Here is a 13931-nt window from a genome sequence, read left to right on the forward strand (position 1 = left end):
CTCTCGTAGGCGGGCCCCGTAAAGACATCATAATGAAATTGTGGCAAGAAGGAAATTTCTACTGCCTATAGAGCCTACTCGATGAAAACTCGGGTTTATAATAGATGAAACAAAAACGGGATTTGAAGATGGTAAAGCAACTGAAACAGAAACAGAAATTACATACAAAGGCTCCCACATTCGTGAAAAGGGAAGGGAAAAAACTACATGAGAAAAAACCTTGCCCAGAGCCCGCGACTACCCAACTAGACACTCAAATCATCGAGACTATTTTCTAGGACTTCTTGAAAACGACGTGCTTCGTCCCGGCGAAGGCTGATCTGCATAGATTCTCCAGCCATCCGAACCAATTCGTCGGTCTCGTATCCGCTCACAAGAACGGGTTCGAAAACACTCGGGAGTTTCGCAATGATGTGCCGTTCGATGACCTGTCTACAAACGTTGTCGACGAAAGTCTTCATGGCAACCTAGCAGGTGAATGTTTTAGAAGGCAAAAGTCATTGCTATTGGGGAAGGTTGACCAACTTTGTAGTATGCATTCAAATCATTCTGCGCTTCGAAGCAAGCTTGCTTTGTCATATCGACAACCACCCGCTCCTGAAGTGAAGTGACGAGCTTGTCTATTTCCTCGGTCGAATTGCTCACATGGAACCTGCCTTTCCAGTCTGTTTCAATAGCATTGTGCATTGAATCTTGGATCTGGCGCTTTGACTGGTCATGTCGAGCCTTCTGGATGTTGTCCGTAAAATAATGATTGTACGTGATAGGTTGGCGTGCTTCGTCCTCGAGCAACACGTTCAACTCGTTGGTCGCGCGTTTGATATTCGTTTGAATGGACTTCTCAACGCAGTGTTGGACATTTTGCCGAACCTTGGTATCTTTGATCACGAACTTCAATGCGGCTTGTAAGAAGCTGGACACCAAATTCGCGACGGCGTCAACATGGTCACGAGCGATCTTGCCCCAACGCACTGATTGCGAATGGAAAAGCTCTGCAAGCAGGGCGTGGTTATAATTTCCTGGTAGTTCCCTGCCACGCGTCCGATGATATACCTGATATCATTAGCAGGTGATTGACAGTCGTTGAGTTCCCCACTTACTTGCTTGATCCACGCAACCATTGTCTCCTTATCAACGAGAATCTGGCCCTCTTTGTTAAGAGATGACTCCATCTCGTCGTCAGAAGAAGTTGGCTCCAAAGATTGATCGTCTTCCCGACAAACAATTTTTCGTGTCTGGCCAAATTCTCTCATGTAATTCGCAAACTTCTCATTCTCGAGGTGGACGACAGCGCGCAGCCGATTTGCAAAATTCTTGCCTTGGATGTCGAAAAATCTCGCGTCTCGGCCACCATAGTCGCCATCGATACCAGCACGCACCAAGCTGTGGAAGTCGGCGCTAACCTGCGTCAGGTATATCCGTATCTGACCAGGACTATTTCGTTCGATTCCAAGGGCAGCAATATCCTGGCTATTTCGCTCGAGAAGCTCACGCAGTTCCTCTCGTACTTTCGGAAGCTCACGTTCAATGTGACTATCCAGGAGGTCTTGGAGAAACACTCGAAGGTTCTCGATCCCAACGCGTAACGGATCAAGTCCCAGGCTACTCCATGGTTCGCTGGAGAAGAAAGCCTGCTCTGCGCTCTTTCTAGCAGTTGGAGACAAGCCCGCCCGCAACTCGGCAGGGGCCGGATTTTTGAGCAAGAAGAATCCCAAATTGAGCTTCGTACGATCCAAGTTCTTCGCCAAGCGTGCAACCCGTTGCTCAGTTCCAGTATTGATAAGATCTGGTTTTGTGATGATACCGACCGTTCGTACCCCATCCTTATCGTAGCGACGGGCTCGTTGGATAATACCTTGAGTATCAACATCGCTACTTGCTGGAACAACCGCAAGCACAATTGTCCGCGAGCTTTCGAGGTAGGAATCAACTAGATCACTGACAAGCTCCACGTCGCGCTCATTCTCGGAAACCGAAATCAATCCGGGCAGATCAACAATCGTCAAATGTAGTCCGGTATTGCCAACCAACTCCAATCGCAGGACATCGGCGGCGAAAGCGGGAGCATCGGCCTGGTCTTCGGAGACACGAATGCCCATGCACTGACCTGCAGCTTCGATGATTCCGGGAAGCTCAGCGAAGTCACGAAATTCCATTCGGAAGGAGGCCAAGCGCCTTCTCTCCTCATCATCTCGCGACAAATGAGGGTTTATTGTGGCCGTCATACGATTCGCTTGTGGAGTATGTCTCAGGACAATTTCCGTCGCGAACCTAGTACACAAACCATCCTGCCGGGGGAAAGGGATTCCACTAATCCCTTCCAGCACAGAGCTTTTGCCGGCGGACTGATCGCCGCATACCACCAGCTGAGGCAGTGCAACATGATCGCCAACTCCGTTGGCGCGAACACGGTCGATTTGGTTGAGTCGCTCAGACGTTCTCGATGATTGGAGACCGAGTTCGTCTCCGACCCGGCGGAAGTCGATCGCTGTCCATCGTTCTTCCGAACTCTCCGGATCTTCTGACGTTGGGGTCAAAGTTTCCATGTCGTGAATTCAGATGGTCTAGGAACTGTCGCTTGGTTTCTGATTTTTCGGGTTCGACGAAGAGAGTTTGGGGACATAAAATAAGGAGTGAACCGAACTCTTTATAGTTGCGATTAACTTGCGCCAGGTCAAAGAAGGACTCGACCGACAATCATCGGGAACGTCCGAAGCCACTCAACCAAATCGACCGTGTGACAGCCGGAGTTGACGACCAGGTTGCAAGCGGCGAAAGGTGCCAATGTGTGCCAATGTTTGCGGTGCTCACTTGGGGCCTTTTATATCCCGCACCCGGCGGGGGCGAGATCCCTTGCCGTCTGCAACCATCACCGGTTGTTCGATGTTCTCCCTCACTGCGGTAAGGAATGTCTGTTTACATCAGGCTGCCTTGACCCGAAGTCCAGGGGAAAATGTAATTGGTGTCAGCTTGACCTGCTGACGAACATTCGATCACGTTAGGGAGAGATCCTGAAGATCGGATGTTTTCCCGACTATTGAAGCGTAGCGTCTTTGCTTTGGTGAGCTCAAGCTCTGCTAATAGCTAGATCAGATACATGAGATATAATCAGTCAATAAGAAACCACGTTTCCTGGTTCTCGAGCCAGTTTTGTTTGCACGTAACCTTGGAGGTCAGGATCGATGCGGCGCAAGGGGGTTGCTGCTAGGGATGCTCTCTCCGCAATGAGCTAGAGCGATTTACCGCCCCTTGGTGCCTTGCTACATCCCTGATTCATCTGAATGAGTGTTGTCTTCAGGCCGGGTTTGGGCGAAGTCTAGGGAGTTGCACCCAATCCGGCCGGGGTTTGGGAGCTAGCTTCAGGATCCGCCCAAAACCCGAATCCGGCCGATTGGGGCAGATTCTGGGGGTCCCTCCTAAGATATGACCTTTTTAAGGTATTTGTCATTTTTATAGGTAAGTTTAAGCAGACAGGAAACCTTGTTCTTCACACCCTATAGTCATATGTACAAGTTTGTATACTAAGGATGGTTATAAAGAGTTCTAAGTACATCAAGTGGTTTGGAGGGGTCTCCTTTGTTTTGTTAGGGTTACCAGGAGGGAGCTACCTAGCCGCCTCTTTGGCCTGCGTATAGCTACTCATGAGTCAAACTCGATGATTATAGTCGATAGATTACCTATTGCATAGTAAGAGCAAGTTGGCTGAATAAACTAAGAGAGGACACAATATATTCATCTAGGGCAGAGTTTCATGTCTAGGTCTTTCCAGATTCAGTTACTCTGTATGTGAATGTGTGGTCGTATGATTAGATCATCTATATATTATTTGATGTTGATTCGGAACTCATGGAACCAGTCATTTTTTACCAAAAATCTCTGTGGGCGATCGATTGTGCCCATTTTATATGCCATGGTCGGCAGATTGCACAAGGAATAGAGTCCAAAGATAAAGAAGGGGAGGAGGAGGAAAAGCATTCAACAGCCAGGATTTGCATGTGGTCACCTATCATAATACTAATCAGTCACTTAGCGGTGGTCATCATTTGAGGCAACCTCATTAACAGTAATGCCAAACACATTAGAAATCTGGCAGAAGATAATGTATGATAGTTCACCTGCTTAACTTCCTTATGCCGTAAATCCTTATAATTGCAGCTTACATATATGTCCCCCATCTTCTACAAATATGTAGTATCCCCGAATTCCGTTTTGATAACACAAATATTACGGTCTCTGGCATGTCTCTGCAAAATGTCCCCAAATTCCACCTGTTGCTTTGTTAGACAAATCTGATTTGATTTAAGTATTATGACTCACATCTGTAGCAATGCCCTTTTTGTCGAGTGCATGTTGTGGCATAGTGATTGAAAGAGCCACCTATTAGCAGAGTTTGATTAGTGAATGCATCTCTTCATAGATCAATGGTGATGCTCACATCTGTCACAAGTGGGGTCACGACATTCGTTTCTCCAATGTCCATATCTTCCACAGTTATAGCATTTGTCACGACGGTGATTTGAGGCATTGCCTCTACTTTCCAAGATCTCACCATCACTTTCCTCGTCTTCGCTTGCTTCATCCTCGTCTTCGCTTGCTTCAACCGAATGCGTATCAGAATCAGACAGAATCTCTTGCACAGTCTGTGCTTGATCAATGTGGATGACTGGTGTTTCCAGGAGAAGTTCTTTGGTATATGCTGCTGCCGTGGCCGCAGCATATCGTTGCCATTCTTTGTTTTTGTGGGAGTCCGCGTAATCACAAATGCCGCGCACCACGAGACATGGAAAATTATTCATCAATCCCGCCGCTTCCATCTCCACACAGGATGCCCCGAGTTCACGACCTAGATTATCTCGTAGGTGACTGTTTTTCACAACTCGATTCGCGGACGCAATCATCCCATAATGAATAACAGGGTTGTTATCCTTTCGATTGGCTCGTTGGACGGCCATGTTTTTATCACAACCATCACAAGTTTCGGAGTTGGGAATGACGTGATCATAGTCGGTCATATAGAGACAGTCCGCTTGAGTTGGACGAGCGAAGTTTGCAGCATAGTTGGGTATCTTGCGTTTGATGTCGTCGAGAAATCTCGGGACTCGGCTCCCTTCGGTCATGTAGTTCGTTTGTACTTTATTAAGAGTTGTCAAGAGGATTTGAGGTGGACGGTTGAGCATGCCTGTCCGCTGAAATCTGCCTCTTAATGCTTTGCCGTGGTCATATTGCACCACTCCTCCGTGTGTACCCGTTGGTCTACTGACCACAACATCACCAAGGCGAATATCACCTTCCCCTGGCACCCCTCCTCCGATGCCGACCATCAGACCAAAGCGAATCGAGCGGAAACTGGATTGTAACTGCGTGGCTACAGCAGCGGCAGACGCAATGCCATATTCACCAAGTGGCAGGCATGCAATTACTATATTATGTTGTCCAATATTCCCAAATAAATAAGAGTTATGGTCGTTCAGTTGTGACGATAGATTCTCGTGGACCTCATCGAGCATGAGCTTCGCAGCTGCCATCTCCAGAGATAGGGCGCATATCCATCCAACCGTGTAATCGGCATGAGAAAGACGGATCCTGCTTGCCATTGTAGTCGTTCCACTGGTCGGGCTATTGAGCTCAAATGATAAAATAATAGTCTGGAGTATATGAAACACAAAAACGACGTTATAGAAACTGGGTGGGAAATAATCAATTCAGGGGTTAATCAGGAGAGGGGAGGCTGGGAAGTGAGGCCGACTCCAAACCATCCACGACGGCGCGAGGGCCTAATATCTTGCCCAATCATTTTCACGAAATTCGACAAGGATGGTTGAGGCTGGAGAAGTCCATCGACTTTGGTAGGTAATGTACGCTTCTACAGTGGAAACAGGGGAACGGCAATAGTTAGCCATAGCAATTGACAGTTGCTGTTAACAAACACATGGCTTTGGCTGGCAACATATTGTGTTCTATCATCGGATAGCTATAGTTAGGGGGCTCCACAATGTGGAGCAGAGTCGGAAATCTCCATTTGTTCGATTATGCGCTCCCACGAAGGCATTGCACATACTGTTCACTAGAGGATGGGGTTTCTAGGGAGAAGACCCATCTTGTTTGAAACAGGTATACTATTGAACATATGCACTGGAATATTACACCTGATGGTAAAATCATGACCTTGACAAGAAGTCGCAAGCTCAATACTATTATGCCTATAGACGCCTTGGCAGTGGGTCCCCAGAAAGAAGTGGCGTGTGTCGTGAAGTTAATTCCAAGAACCACTGCATGTAATCCTTCTGGTATATCTCTTTCCCTCATTTTTAATCACTCTATATAATGACTATTCGAGGTGACATAGAATTGAACAGTGTTGATTGTTAGATTGATTTGAACTAGTCGATATCTTTTCTATCTATTTTCCTTCACATGAAAAGGAAACTAAACTTTGAACAAGTTATTAGATATAATTAATTTGATTTCCTTCAAATCCCTTCTAAACTAGTAGGATCATATAAGATACGGTTTTATTTAACGACTGACAAAGTCTACATGAATGTAGGCCCTGTAGTATATACAGATAAGACTTATAGTGATATATATTTCATGAGCTGAGCTAGGGGTTTCTCCTATGGATCATCATCATGTCCTGTAAGCTCTACAGACAGTAGTCATTTCTTGATAATACCAATCCGTATATTTCTCTATAAAATCCTGTTCACCATTCCTAGCACGCTACCTTTACAACCCTTTGGTGTGGCGTTCTGGGACCCCGCATAACAGGCGGGCCATGCCAATTAGATCTACTACTCTGCAGTTAGAAGCCCAAGTGCCCAGAAAGTTCGCAAGTTACAATGCTTATATGTTAGTACTATATATTAAACCCATGATCTACAAACCATTCCTCATGGGGTACTCTCAACCCAAATATCAACCGAAAATACTCCGTTCTATACTGCAGATTGGGGCGGGCGCAGTGCATCCACAATTAATGCCTCAGGCCGCCAATCCGACGATCCCAAATTTTCGTCTTCGTCATCGCTCGAACCATCAGTCGACCTCTTACTACTACCCACCAACGTACGACCTACCTACTTACCCTTTTCCGACCCAAAACCTACAACATATCCCACAGTAAAAAGAAACTGCACCAAAAAATGGACCTCGAAACCTCCTATAACACCCATCCCGACCCCACCTCCTCCTCCAGCTCCCTCGCCGCCCCGCACTCCCCAACAGCAACGATGACCCCCCCATCCGAAATCGACGCCCCCCCTCCAGCAGGAACAGCAACCACAAACGCCCTAGACGATATCTTCGGCTCCTCCCCCCCAGCAGCCCTCTCCACTACCACCACCACTACCGCTCAGCAACCCTCCCAACACGACACCCCCACATCAAATGAACCCTCCGAGCTGCCGTCCCTCCGCAGACAGCACGTCACAGCGGGCTACCGCGACGGCATCGCGGCCTCGAAAGGCGAGCATGTGCAGAATGGGTTTGACGCGGGATTCCCCGTAGGCGCGCAGCTGGGGATGCGCGCGGGCACTGTGCTTGGGATCTTGGAGGGGTTGGTGCGTGGGTTTGAGGCGCGGGTGGGGGGTGGGGCTGTTAAGAAGATTGGGTCCAGTTCTTCTTCTTCTGCTGGTGGTGATGGTGTGTCGGAGGAAGAAAGGAGAGCGAAGAAGGAGGAGATCCTGGCGCTGTATCGACGGGCGGTGAGGGAGTTGGATGTGCGGGGGGTGTTTGCAGGTGCGGATGAGGCGCTGCGGGAGGATGGATCGGGGGATATGGAGGGGGGGGATAACGAGGAGAAGAAGAAACCGGAGGACAGGCTTGCGAAGACAGGGGCGGGCGTTGTGGAGGGGTGGGAGACGAGGGTGCGCATTGCGCGGTGGGAGGAGAATATGGAGGCTTTGGAGGAGAAGGATTCGAACCTAGCTGAGCTGAGCTGAGCTGAACTGGACTGAACAAGATTGGCTTGGTTTTTTTGAAGTGTCCTTGCTCGCTGTTCGTCGTGTTCTGCGCTTTTGTGGTCGCGGTACTGAAGGCGAGAGGGTCAGGTCACTTGCCGACCCTATTACGTCTATTATGGATCGGTCGTACGGGATCAGGACCGACTTCTGACGCACATTCCTGATGCAGAGTCTCTGTCCCTACTTGGCCATGTCTCCCGCAGTGCCAATGGCGGAGGATGTATGGACGGATGGATCGATAGATACCCTTGCGGGGGCCCGACTACCCGGATTCCGTCAGGGTGACTGGACTGCAAGGAGCGGCGGGGGGGAAAGCAAGACAGGGACCTACGTGGTACTCTACTTGGATAGTTGGATACAAGACTGGATAAGGACGACTGACGTTGAGAATATACACTACGATAGCTATATGAGCACAGTCTTGGTGTACATACAGATACCTGTCTCAGACCAGACGATCGAACTAAAACTATACCTACGAATAGAATCATAGACATAAGAAACAAGTATCAGACTTAGTCTACCCGTTGTCAGGACAATAAAACACTAGCCAACCCCTACAAAACCCGAACAATCCTCCCTTGACAGGTAGTCCGTATCTCATCCAATACGCTTCCATATCCACCAAGCGACCTAAACCAACCCAATAACCAATCACCCTCCTTCACACGAGCATAGATAATAAGAAGAAAAGTAAGCAAGCGAGCGGTAAAACTCGAACCAGGGACCAAGACATTTGTCGCCCTCTTTTCAACACAACGGTGTGGATGGATCCAGGGGGGTCAAGGGATGCCCATATTTGGATCATAGCATACATACATACATACATACGCAGTATAGCTTAACATAGAATGGTATAGTATAGGACAGCACTGTAAAGCATAGTGTGCATAATATAGCATCGTAGAGTACAACACAGCATAACATAACGCAACGTAATCAGGGAATGTAAGCAGCTAGGTAGGTAGGTAGGTATCCCGGTGAGACATAACAGTAGCAAGGTTTTACCTGACTATCTAGGTAACTACCCACCTACCCAGTGTGTAAACAAGGAATTGTGAGGAGACTTCATTCTTGAACTGGTGTATTGTCATTCCGGCTAGATCTAAGTATGTATGTATGCATGTATGTATGTAGACGCTAGCTAGGTGGATCTATTTTGGGGAGGATGGGTTGCGCTGAATGCTGCAGAACAGGGATCAAGAGACTGAGAGTGAGAAAATTATGAAATACAGACTTCGTGAGCGGTATATATTGTGTATATTTTGTATTTGATATTGAGGTGACATGGCATGACATGCTCAAAGAAATTAGATATAGCGATGGAATGGGTAGTAGGTAGTAAGTAGTAAGTAGTAGGGAGTGGATAGGCGTAGGTGGCGATATTAACGAGGGTGATTTGGTGAAAGAGTGAATATTAATGAGTGACGTGCCCATACTCCAAACACAAGGAAATCAATCAAGTCGCTAGAGAAAGGGAAAGCGAGTCAAGTCCTAGACAAAAGAAAAAAAAAATCATGAGTGTTTAAGATAACAAACCAGGGTATCTATCCATACCCACACTATAACCTCATCAGGTCATCGATCAAGTCAAATCAAGTAAGTCATTTCATGGTTAGTCAAGTCATCGCTGGAAAACATCATCATCATCATCAGCCAGACCCGCGTGAGTCTCATTAATCATGGAAGATTGTGGCCGTTCTGTCTGCCCAGTAAGAAAAAGAATCATATCGTAAGGCATCAATTATCGAAAATCAAGTCGTGCACCCAGCCCAAAAGCCACTTTTTCGTAATTTGGAATAAACCCGCTGCAGAAACCCAATGTGTAACATGTAACGCCGGAGCTTTTCTGTGTGTTGCCGAATTGTGTTGGCTGTTTTTCCCTTTTCTTTTTCTGTTTTCATGTTTGTTTGCTATTATCTGGCCGGGTTTCTATTTTGAGTCACATGGGCTTGCGAGGGCGGGTGGTTGTGATATCGGCATGACAGCCCAACACACGCAGGGAATCCCAGACGCGTTTGTAGAGCGGGGGACGAGCGAGTGTTAAGGTGTGATGGATGGCCTTGTCGGAGCGTTCCTCGCGACAGAAGGAGCAGAGCTTGTCGCGGTCTGTTCGGCGCGACGACGGGTCGGGAGAATCCGAGCGCTGACGACGACGCGATTTGGCCTGGATGGCAGCCGCGGTGGAGCGGTCGATATCGACATTATGTCTCGGCTCATTGGGATGGGGATTGGTGTTGTGACGCGAGCGAGGGGGTTGTGGGTGATGGTGGTTGTGATGGACGAGGGAGGAGGTGGACGGGGCGACCAGTCGGAGGGTTTGGTGGGCGGCTGGTCGAAGCGGATCGCGGTCGGGGCGGCCTGGCTGTGTGACCATGGCGTCGGATGGGTGGTCGGGCATTGATGGGAACTTTTCTAGCCCTGACCCCTGGCTGGGTGGTGGCTGGTGTTGCTGATTGCGGTTGTGGTGGTTGTTCTGCAGCTTGGGGGTTGACTTGGCGACGCGGAGCTGGACGCGACTGCGCACCTTCTTCAGGGTATCGATTGGTTTGCGGGACAGGGACCGCGGGTCGAGTGATTCGTTCTCCGAGTCGGATTCCCAGACGGACTGCTCGCAGCGGTGGGCTTCCGAAAAGGACGTTGAGGGCCGGTGCCTGCCCGATGTTGCTGTGATCTGCCGTTCAATGGCGGGGGAGCCTGGCACGGGACTGGGTACTGGACTCGGACAGTCATTGGCGGGGATGAAGAGGGCTTGGTCGAAGTGCGTCGTGTGGGGTTCCATGGTGACTGGATTGATGAGACTGGGGGGCGAGATCATCGAGGGTTCGATGGAGGGCCGTCCGGACGGCGTCTGGGGCTTCTTGGGACCCACTGCGTTGGCATTGCGTCCGGATGCTGGGGCATTGGCGAAGGGAGGCAGAGAAGGAAGCGGCTTGCCCCGGAGGCTGGCGAGGTCCTGGCACTCGGGCTGAGACATGATGAGCGTGTCGGACGATCCGCTCGATGGGAGCGGTGTCCTCACATCCCGGGTTGGGGTGCGTGGGACGATAGGCGCCGGTGGTTGACAACGATTCCGCAGGGACGATGCCGGCATATAGAAGGCGCTTGACGCCGGGTTGCTGCTGGTACCTTTAGGCATCTGGACGAGTGGTTCCTGATGAAGGGAGGTAGAGTAATTGGAGGAGAACGAGCTGCTAGGGGTCAACTCTGGCGTGGCCTCGGTTTGTACCGAGCTGAAGGAGCCCTGACTCTGATGGATAATCGGCTGGGTTCCCCGGCTGTGGCGCAAAGCTCCGGTCTGCTGTAGCCCCAACTGGTGCTCTAATTCCACGACTGAAAGGGTGGATCGGTTGACGTTGGGGCGGGACCGGATGGTCTCGTCACGCACGGCCGACGAGGGACGTGACTTGGAGTGGCTCACGGCAGGAAGCACAAAATACTGGTGAGCATCACGAAGGCCGGGCCGACCTGGCCCCCAGGAGTGGCCTGCCAGTGAGTGTTCGAGGTAGAAGGGATCCGGGTTAGGGTTGGACTCGTCAAAGGCCTGGGTGGGATAGTAGGATGATGCTCTCTGCTTCGGGGGAGAGGAAGTAGGCAAGAGCACGGTGCTTTGAGAACGATTGTGACGGTTCTGAGAAGTCTGCATGCCTCTGGGTAGTCGAGAGTATCCGTTCGCCATTGACTATATTCACGATAGCCAAACGCGTGGGGTAAGTATCTTAATCTTGGGTGGAGGAGGGCATCCGTAACGACAGACAAGCAGTGGATGATAATCCACGTAGCAACAGAGATAAGTGATCAGAATGATCAAGCGAGAGGAAATGGGAAGATTAAAGGAAGGAAAAGCAAGACATGAATGACAACAAGGGCGAAAGGGAGGGAGGAGGTATGTTTATAGAGCTATCTTGTTTTTTTTATTATTATTATTATTATTATGACTATTATTATTTCCACCATACCAGCGCAGGACGGTCCTTTCAAGGCCTCAGACCGGCCGAACGGTGGCTAGGCCGGGGGGAGAAAGGGCCGACGCATGCCAATGCAGTGGCGATGGGATGTAAACAATCCCATATACTCCGGTGGAAAGAACCCATCAATGAGGAATGAATGCATTGAGCTTGGAACCATGGAGCAATGAGCACAGACACCAATGACCTATCAGACCTTACATCCCGTTCCTTTTTCTCTTTTACTTACCCTACGGTAGGGTTGCCGCAAGGGCAACGCGCCTTGGTCCAGACGGGTTTATAATACCGATCGTCTGTGCGGAGCAAGGGAGTTCGGGAATCGATCCGCAAGTTTATTCAGTATACACAGAGTACTTGTAGTTGTGTTCTGATTCCTGGTCAAGTTTAGAGGCAACTACATTTGTTGAAGCCGTATCAATAGTGAGTCAGTGTCTTATCCAGGGTATAACCACTAGTCTTGCAGAACAAGAGGAATAACCCCAATGATGGGAAAGGAATGATCCTGAAGCAATAAATAGAAGGTACCCCCATGTTCCCCAGCCCGATTCCATTCCATCAGGGATGATCATTCAATCCGTACACCGACGTCATGCACCCTCGGGATGGAGGAGACTGAGAACCAGGAAACCCCCATGAAGGCTGGAGCAGTCCACAGCATCCGTACTTCTGCTTTGAATATGAGCAATCAGATCGCCCCCGCACAAGGTTAACGAGGACATTGGTATTGTCACCCCAAATGGCGTCCGCCTCCTCCAAAGAGTAGAGTAAGAATAGAGTTCCGAAGATCGTCCTCCATGGCGGTTGATCATGGCTGATCAGTCAACGGCAATGACCGTCCGTGCAGCCAGAACCGAATTTCGCGGAAGTTTAAAGCGCCATTGATTTCAGCCAGTCGAGTCTTGTTTTATCTGGTTTATATGTTGCGTATTTATGGACCTGTTAATTACCATTTTGATTTTTTCGAGTTTTTTTCCATCCTATGAAAATAATTATGCAGCAAGACCCGCATTCCCGAGGCACATTCCGGTTGCCGGGACGCTGTGAGCTAAGTATGGATATTGAGTATGTGGGCGATCAATGCCTTCTATTTTATTGCGAGGTTCTTATTTTTTATTCATAACTTTGATTCTCTGCTATCCCCTCCGTATTGTATACACCTTGTTTTTCTATTCTCTTCTCCGTTCCATGATTAACCCCGGTACAGAAGATGAGGCTGGCAAAGTCCCTGCCTGGGGATTCACTTCCGAGGGGCGTGACCTAGCTAACCCTATCTATCCTTGCTGGCCAGTATTCAACGCACCTTGATTCCAAAAGGGTGATATCCCCGTTTCACGATCAGCCAATGTGAGTTCGCCCGGGTGGCTGATTCCCTTCCCCAGACTCACACTGCACTACCTGTGTGACTATGGTTTCAGACGCGCTGGTCCAAAACTCGCCACTTGGCATGGGTAGTTACTGTGGGTGGGAGTGTGTATTGCAGGTGTTGGGTGGAGGGGATGCGATGCGGGCTTCGATGGTTTGGTTTAGCCCTTGCCCATTCCTTTCCTTTCCTTGTCCTGGGAGATGAGGAGGTGGATGGTTGTGAGTCTCGACGGGCTTAGACTGGGTTTGGTGTAGGTTTTGCAGGGAGGTGATCCGCGCGGTTGGAATGACGGCTGGATTTGAGTTACTGATACGGGGGATACGGGGTTGAAAGCTACTACGGGTTGGAGATAGTAGATAGATTAATTGCTACGATCGTCTATTTCGGTGCTGAGATGCTCGCGACCTCATCTTGTTCATATCGCTGAACTGAGCATACTATAGTAAAAACCTTGGTGAAGCCAAGTCGATACACCAGAACTGTCTAGACCAGACCGACAAGTCCCACATTCCAAACCTCGACCTACCGGACGAGAGCCTTTCAACGACAATAACCAAAGCACAACCAAGCTCTAGATATAGGCCATAGGACCTGCAGATACGGCGTACTTTCCACCTGCATATCATTCTCAGGATATGC

At 49.2% G+C, this 13931-nt stretch overlaps 5 protein-coding genes across 5 annotated transcripts; 2 read left to right on the forward strand and 3 right to left on the reverse strand.

Moving 5' to 3' along the window:
* Nucleotides 1-228: 228 nt before the first annotated feature.
* BDW47DRAFT_70864 (putative dynamin GTPase) lies at nucleotides 229-2665 on the reverse strand. The gene is made up of 3 exons (XM_024819659.1): nucleotides 1101-2665; nucleotides 526-1053; nucleotides 229-467 (listed from the first exon to the last, which is right to left on the reverse strand). The coding sequence occupies exons 1-3, from the start codon at nucleotides 2544-2546 to the stop codon at nucleotides 246-248; spliced, it is 2196 nt and encodes a 731-aa protein (XP_024668881.1). The 5' UTR covers nucleotides 2547-2665; the 3' UTR covers nucleotides 229-245.
* A 1268-nt stretch (nucleotides 2666-3933) lies between these two features.
* BDW47DRAFT_70877 (Pfs domain protein) lies at nucleotides 3934-5670 on the reverse strand. Its single transcript, XM_024819660.1, has 3 exons — nucleotides 4460-5670; nucleotides 4318-4377; nucleotides 3934-4268 (listed from the first exon to the last, which is right to left on the reverse strand). The coding sequence occupies exons 1-3, from the start codon at nucleotides 5592-5594 to the stop codon at nucleotides 4225-4227; spliced, it is 1239 nt and encodes a 412-aa protein (XP_024668882.1). The 5' UTR covers nucleotides 5595-5670; the 3' UTR covers nucleotides 3934-4224.
* Nucleotides 5671-7075: 1405 nt separating this feature from the next.
* On the forward strand, nucleotides 7076-8032 carry BDW47DRAFT_70879 (uncharacterized protein). The gene has a single exon (XM_024819661.1). It carries the CDS (start codon nucleotides 7143-7145, stop codon nucleotides 7938-7940), a length of 798 nt encoding a protein of 265 aa, XP_024668883.1. The 5' UTR covers nucleotides 7076-7142; the 3' UTR covers nucleotides 7941-8032.
* Nucleotides 8033-9650: 1618 nt separating this feature from the next.
* BDW47DRAFT_70882 (uncharacterized protein) lies at nucleotides 9651-11784 on the reverse strand. The gene has a single exon (XM_024819662.1). The coding sequence runs from the start codon at nucleotides 11638-11640 to the stop codon at nucleotides 9904-9906; it is 1737 nt and encodes a 578-aa protein (XP_024668884.1). The 5' UTR covers nucleotides 11641-11784; the 3' UTR covers nucleotides 9651-9903.
* A 1139-nt stretch (nucleotides 11785-12923) lies between these two features.
* Nucleotides 12924-13624, forward strand: BDW47DRAFT_111405 (uncharacterized protein). Its single transcript, XM_024813947.1, has one exon. It carries the CDS (start codon nucleotides 13007-13009, stop codon nucleotides 13232-13234), a length of 228 nt encoding a protein of 75 aa, XP_024668885.1. The 5' UTR covers nucleotides 12924-13006; the 3' UTR covers nucleotides 13235-13624.
* Nucleotides 13625-13931: the final 307 nt, after the last annotated feature.

This window comes from Aspergillus candidus (assembly GCF_002847045.1).
Source record: "Aspergillus candidus strain CBS 102.13 unplaced genomic scaffold BDW47scaffold_55, whole genome shotgun sequence".
Taxonomy (NCBI): Eukaryota; Fungi; Ascomycota; class Eurotiomycetes; order Eurotiales; family Aspergillaceae; genus Aspergillus; species Aspergillus candidus.

Coding starts and splice junctions, on each gene's coding strand:
- BDW47DRAFT_70864 (XM_024819659.1), bottom strand. CDS start 2,546: ATGGAAACTTTGACCCCAACGTCAGAAGATCCGGAGAGTTCGGAAGAA. Junction 1,054..1,100: donor TGGTTGCGTGGATCAAGCAA/GTAAGTGGGGAA, acceptor TAATGATATCAG/GTATATCATCGGACGCGTGG. Junction 468..525: donor ATTTGAATGCATACTACAAA/GTTGGTCAACCT, acceptor TTCACCTGCTAG/GTTGCCATGAAGACTTTCGT.
- BDW47DRAFT_70877 (XM_024819660.1), bottom strand. CDS start 5,594: ATGGCAAGCAGGATCCGTCTTTCTCATGCCGATTACACGGTTGGATGG. Junction 4,378..4,459: donor TGGACATTGGAGAAACGAAT/GTCGTGACCCCA, acceptor CTCTGCTAATAG/GTGGCTCTTTCAATCACTAT. Junction 4,269..4,317: donor AAAAGGGCATTGCTACAGAT/GTGAGTCATAAT, acceptor ACAAAGCAACAG/GTGGAATTTGGGGACATTTT.
- BDW47DRAFT_70879 (XM_024819661.1), top strand. CDS start 7,143: ATGGACCTCGAAACCTCCTATAACACCCATCCCGACCCCACCTCCTCC.
- BDW47DRAFT_70882 (XM_024819662.1), bottom strand. CDS start 11,640: ATGGCGAACGGATACTCTCGACTACCCAGAGGCATGCAGACTTCTCAG.
- BDW47DRAFT_111405 (XM_024813947.1), top strand. CDS start 13,007: ATGCCTTCTATTTTATTGCGAGGTTCTTATTTTTTATTCATAACTTTG.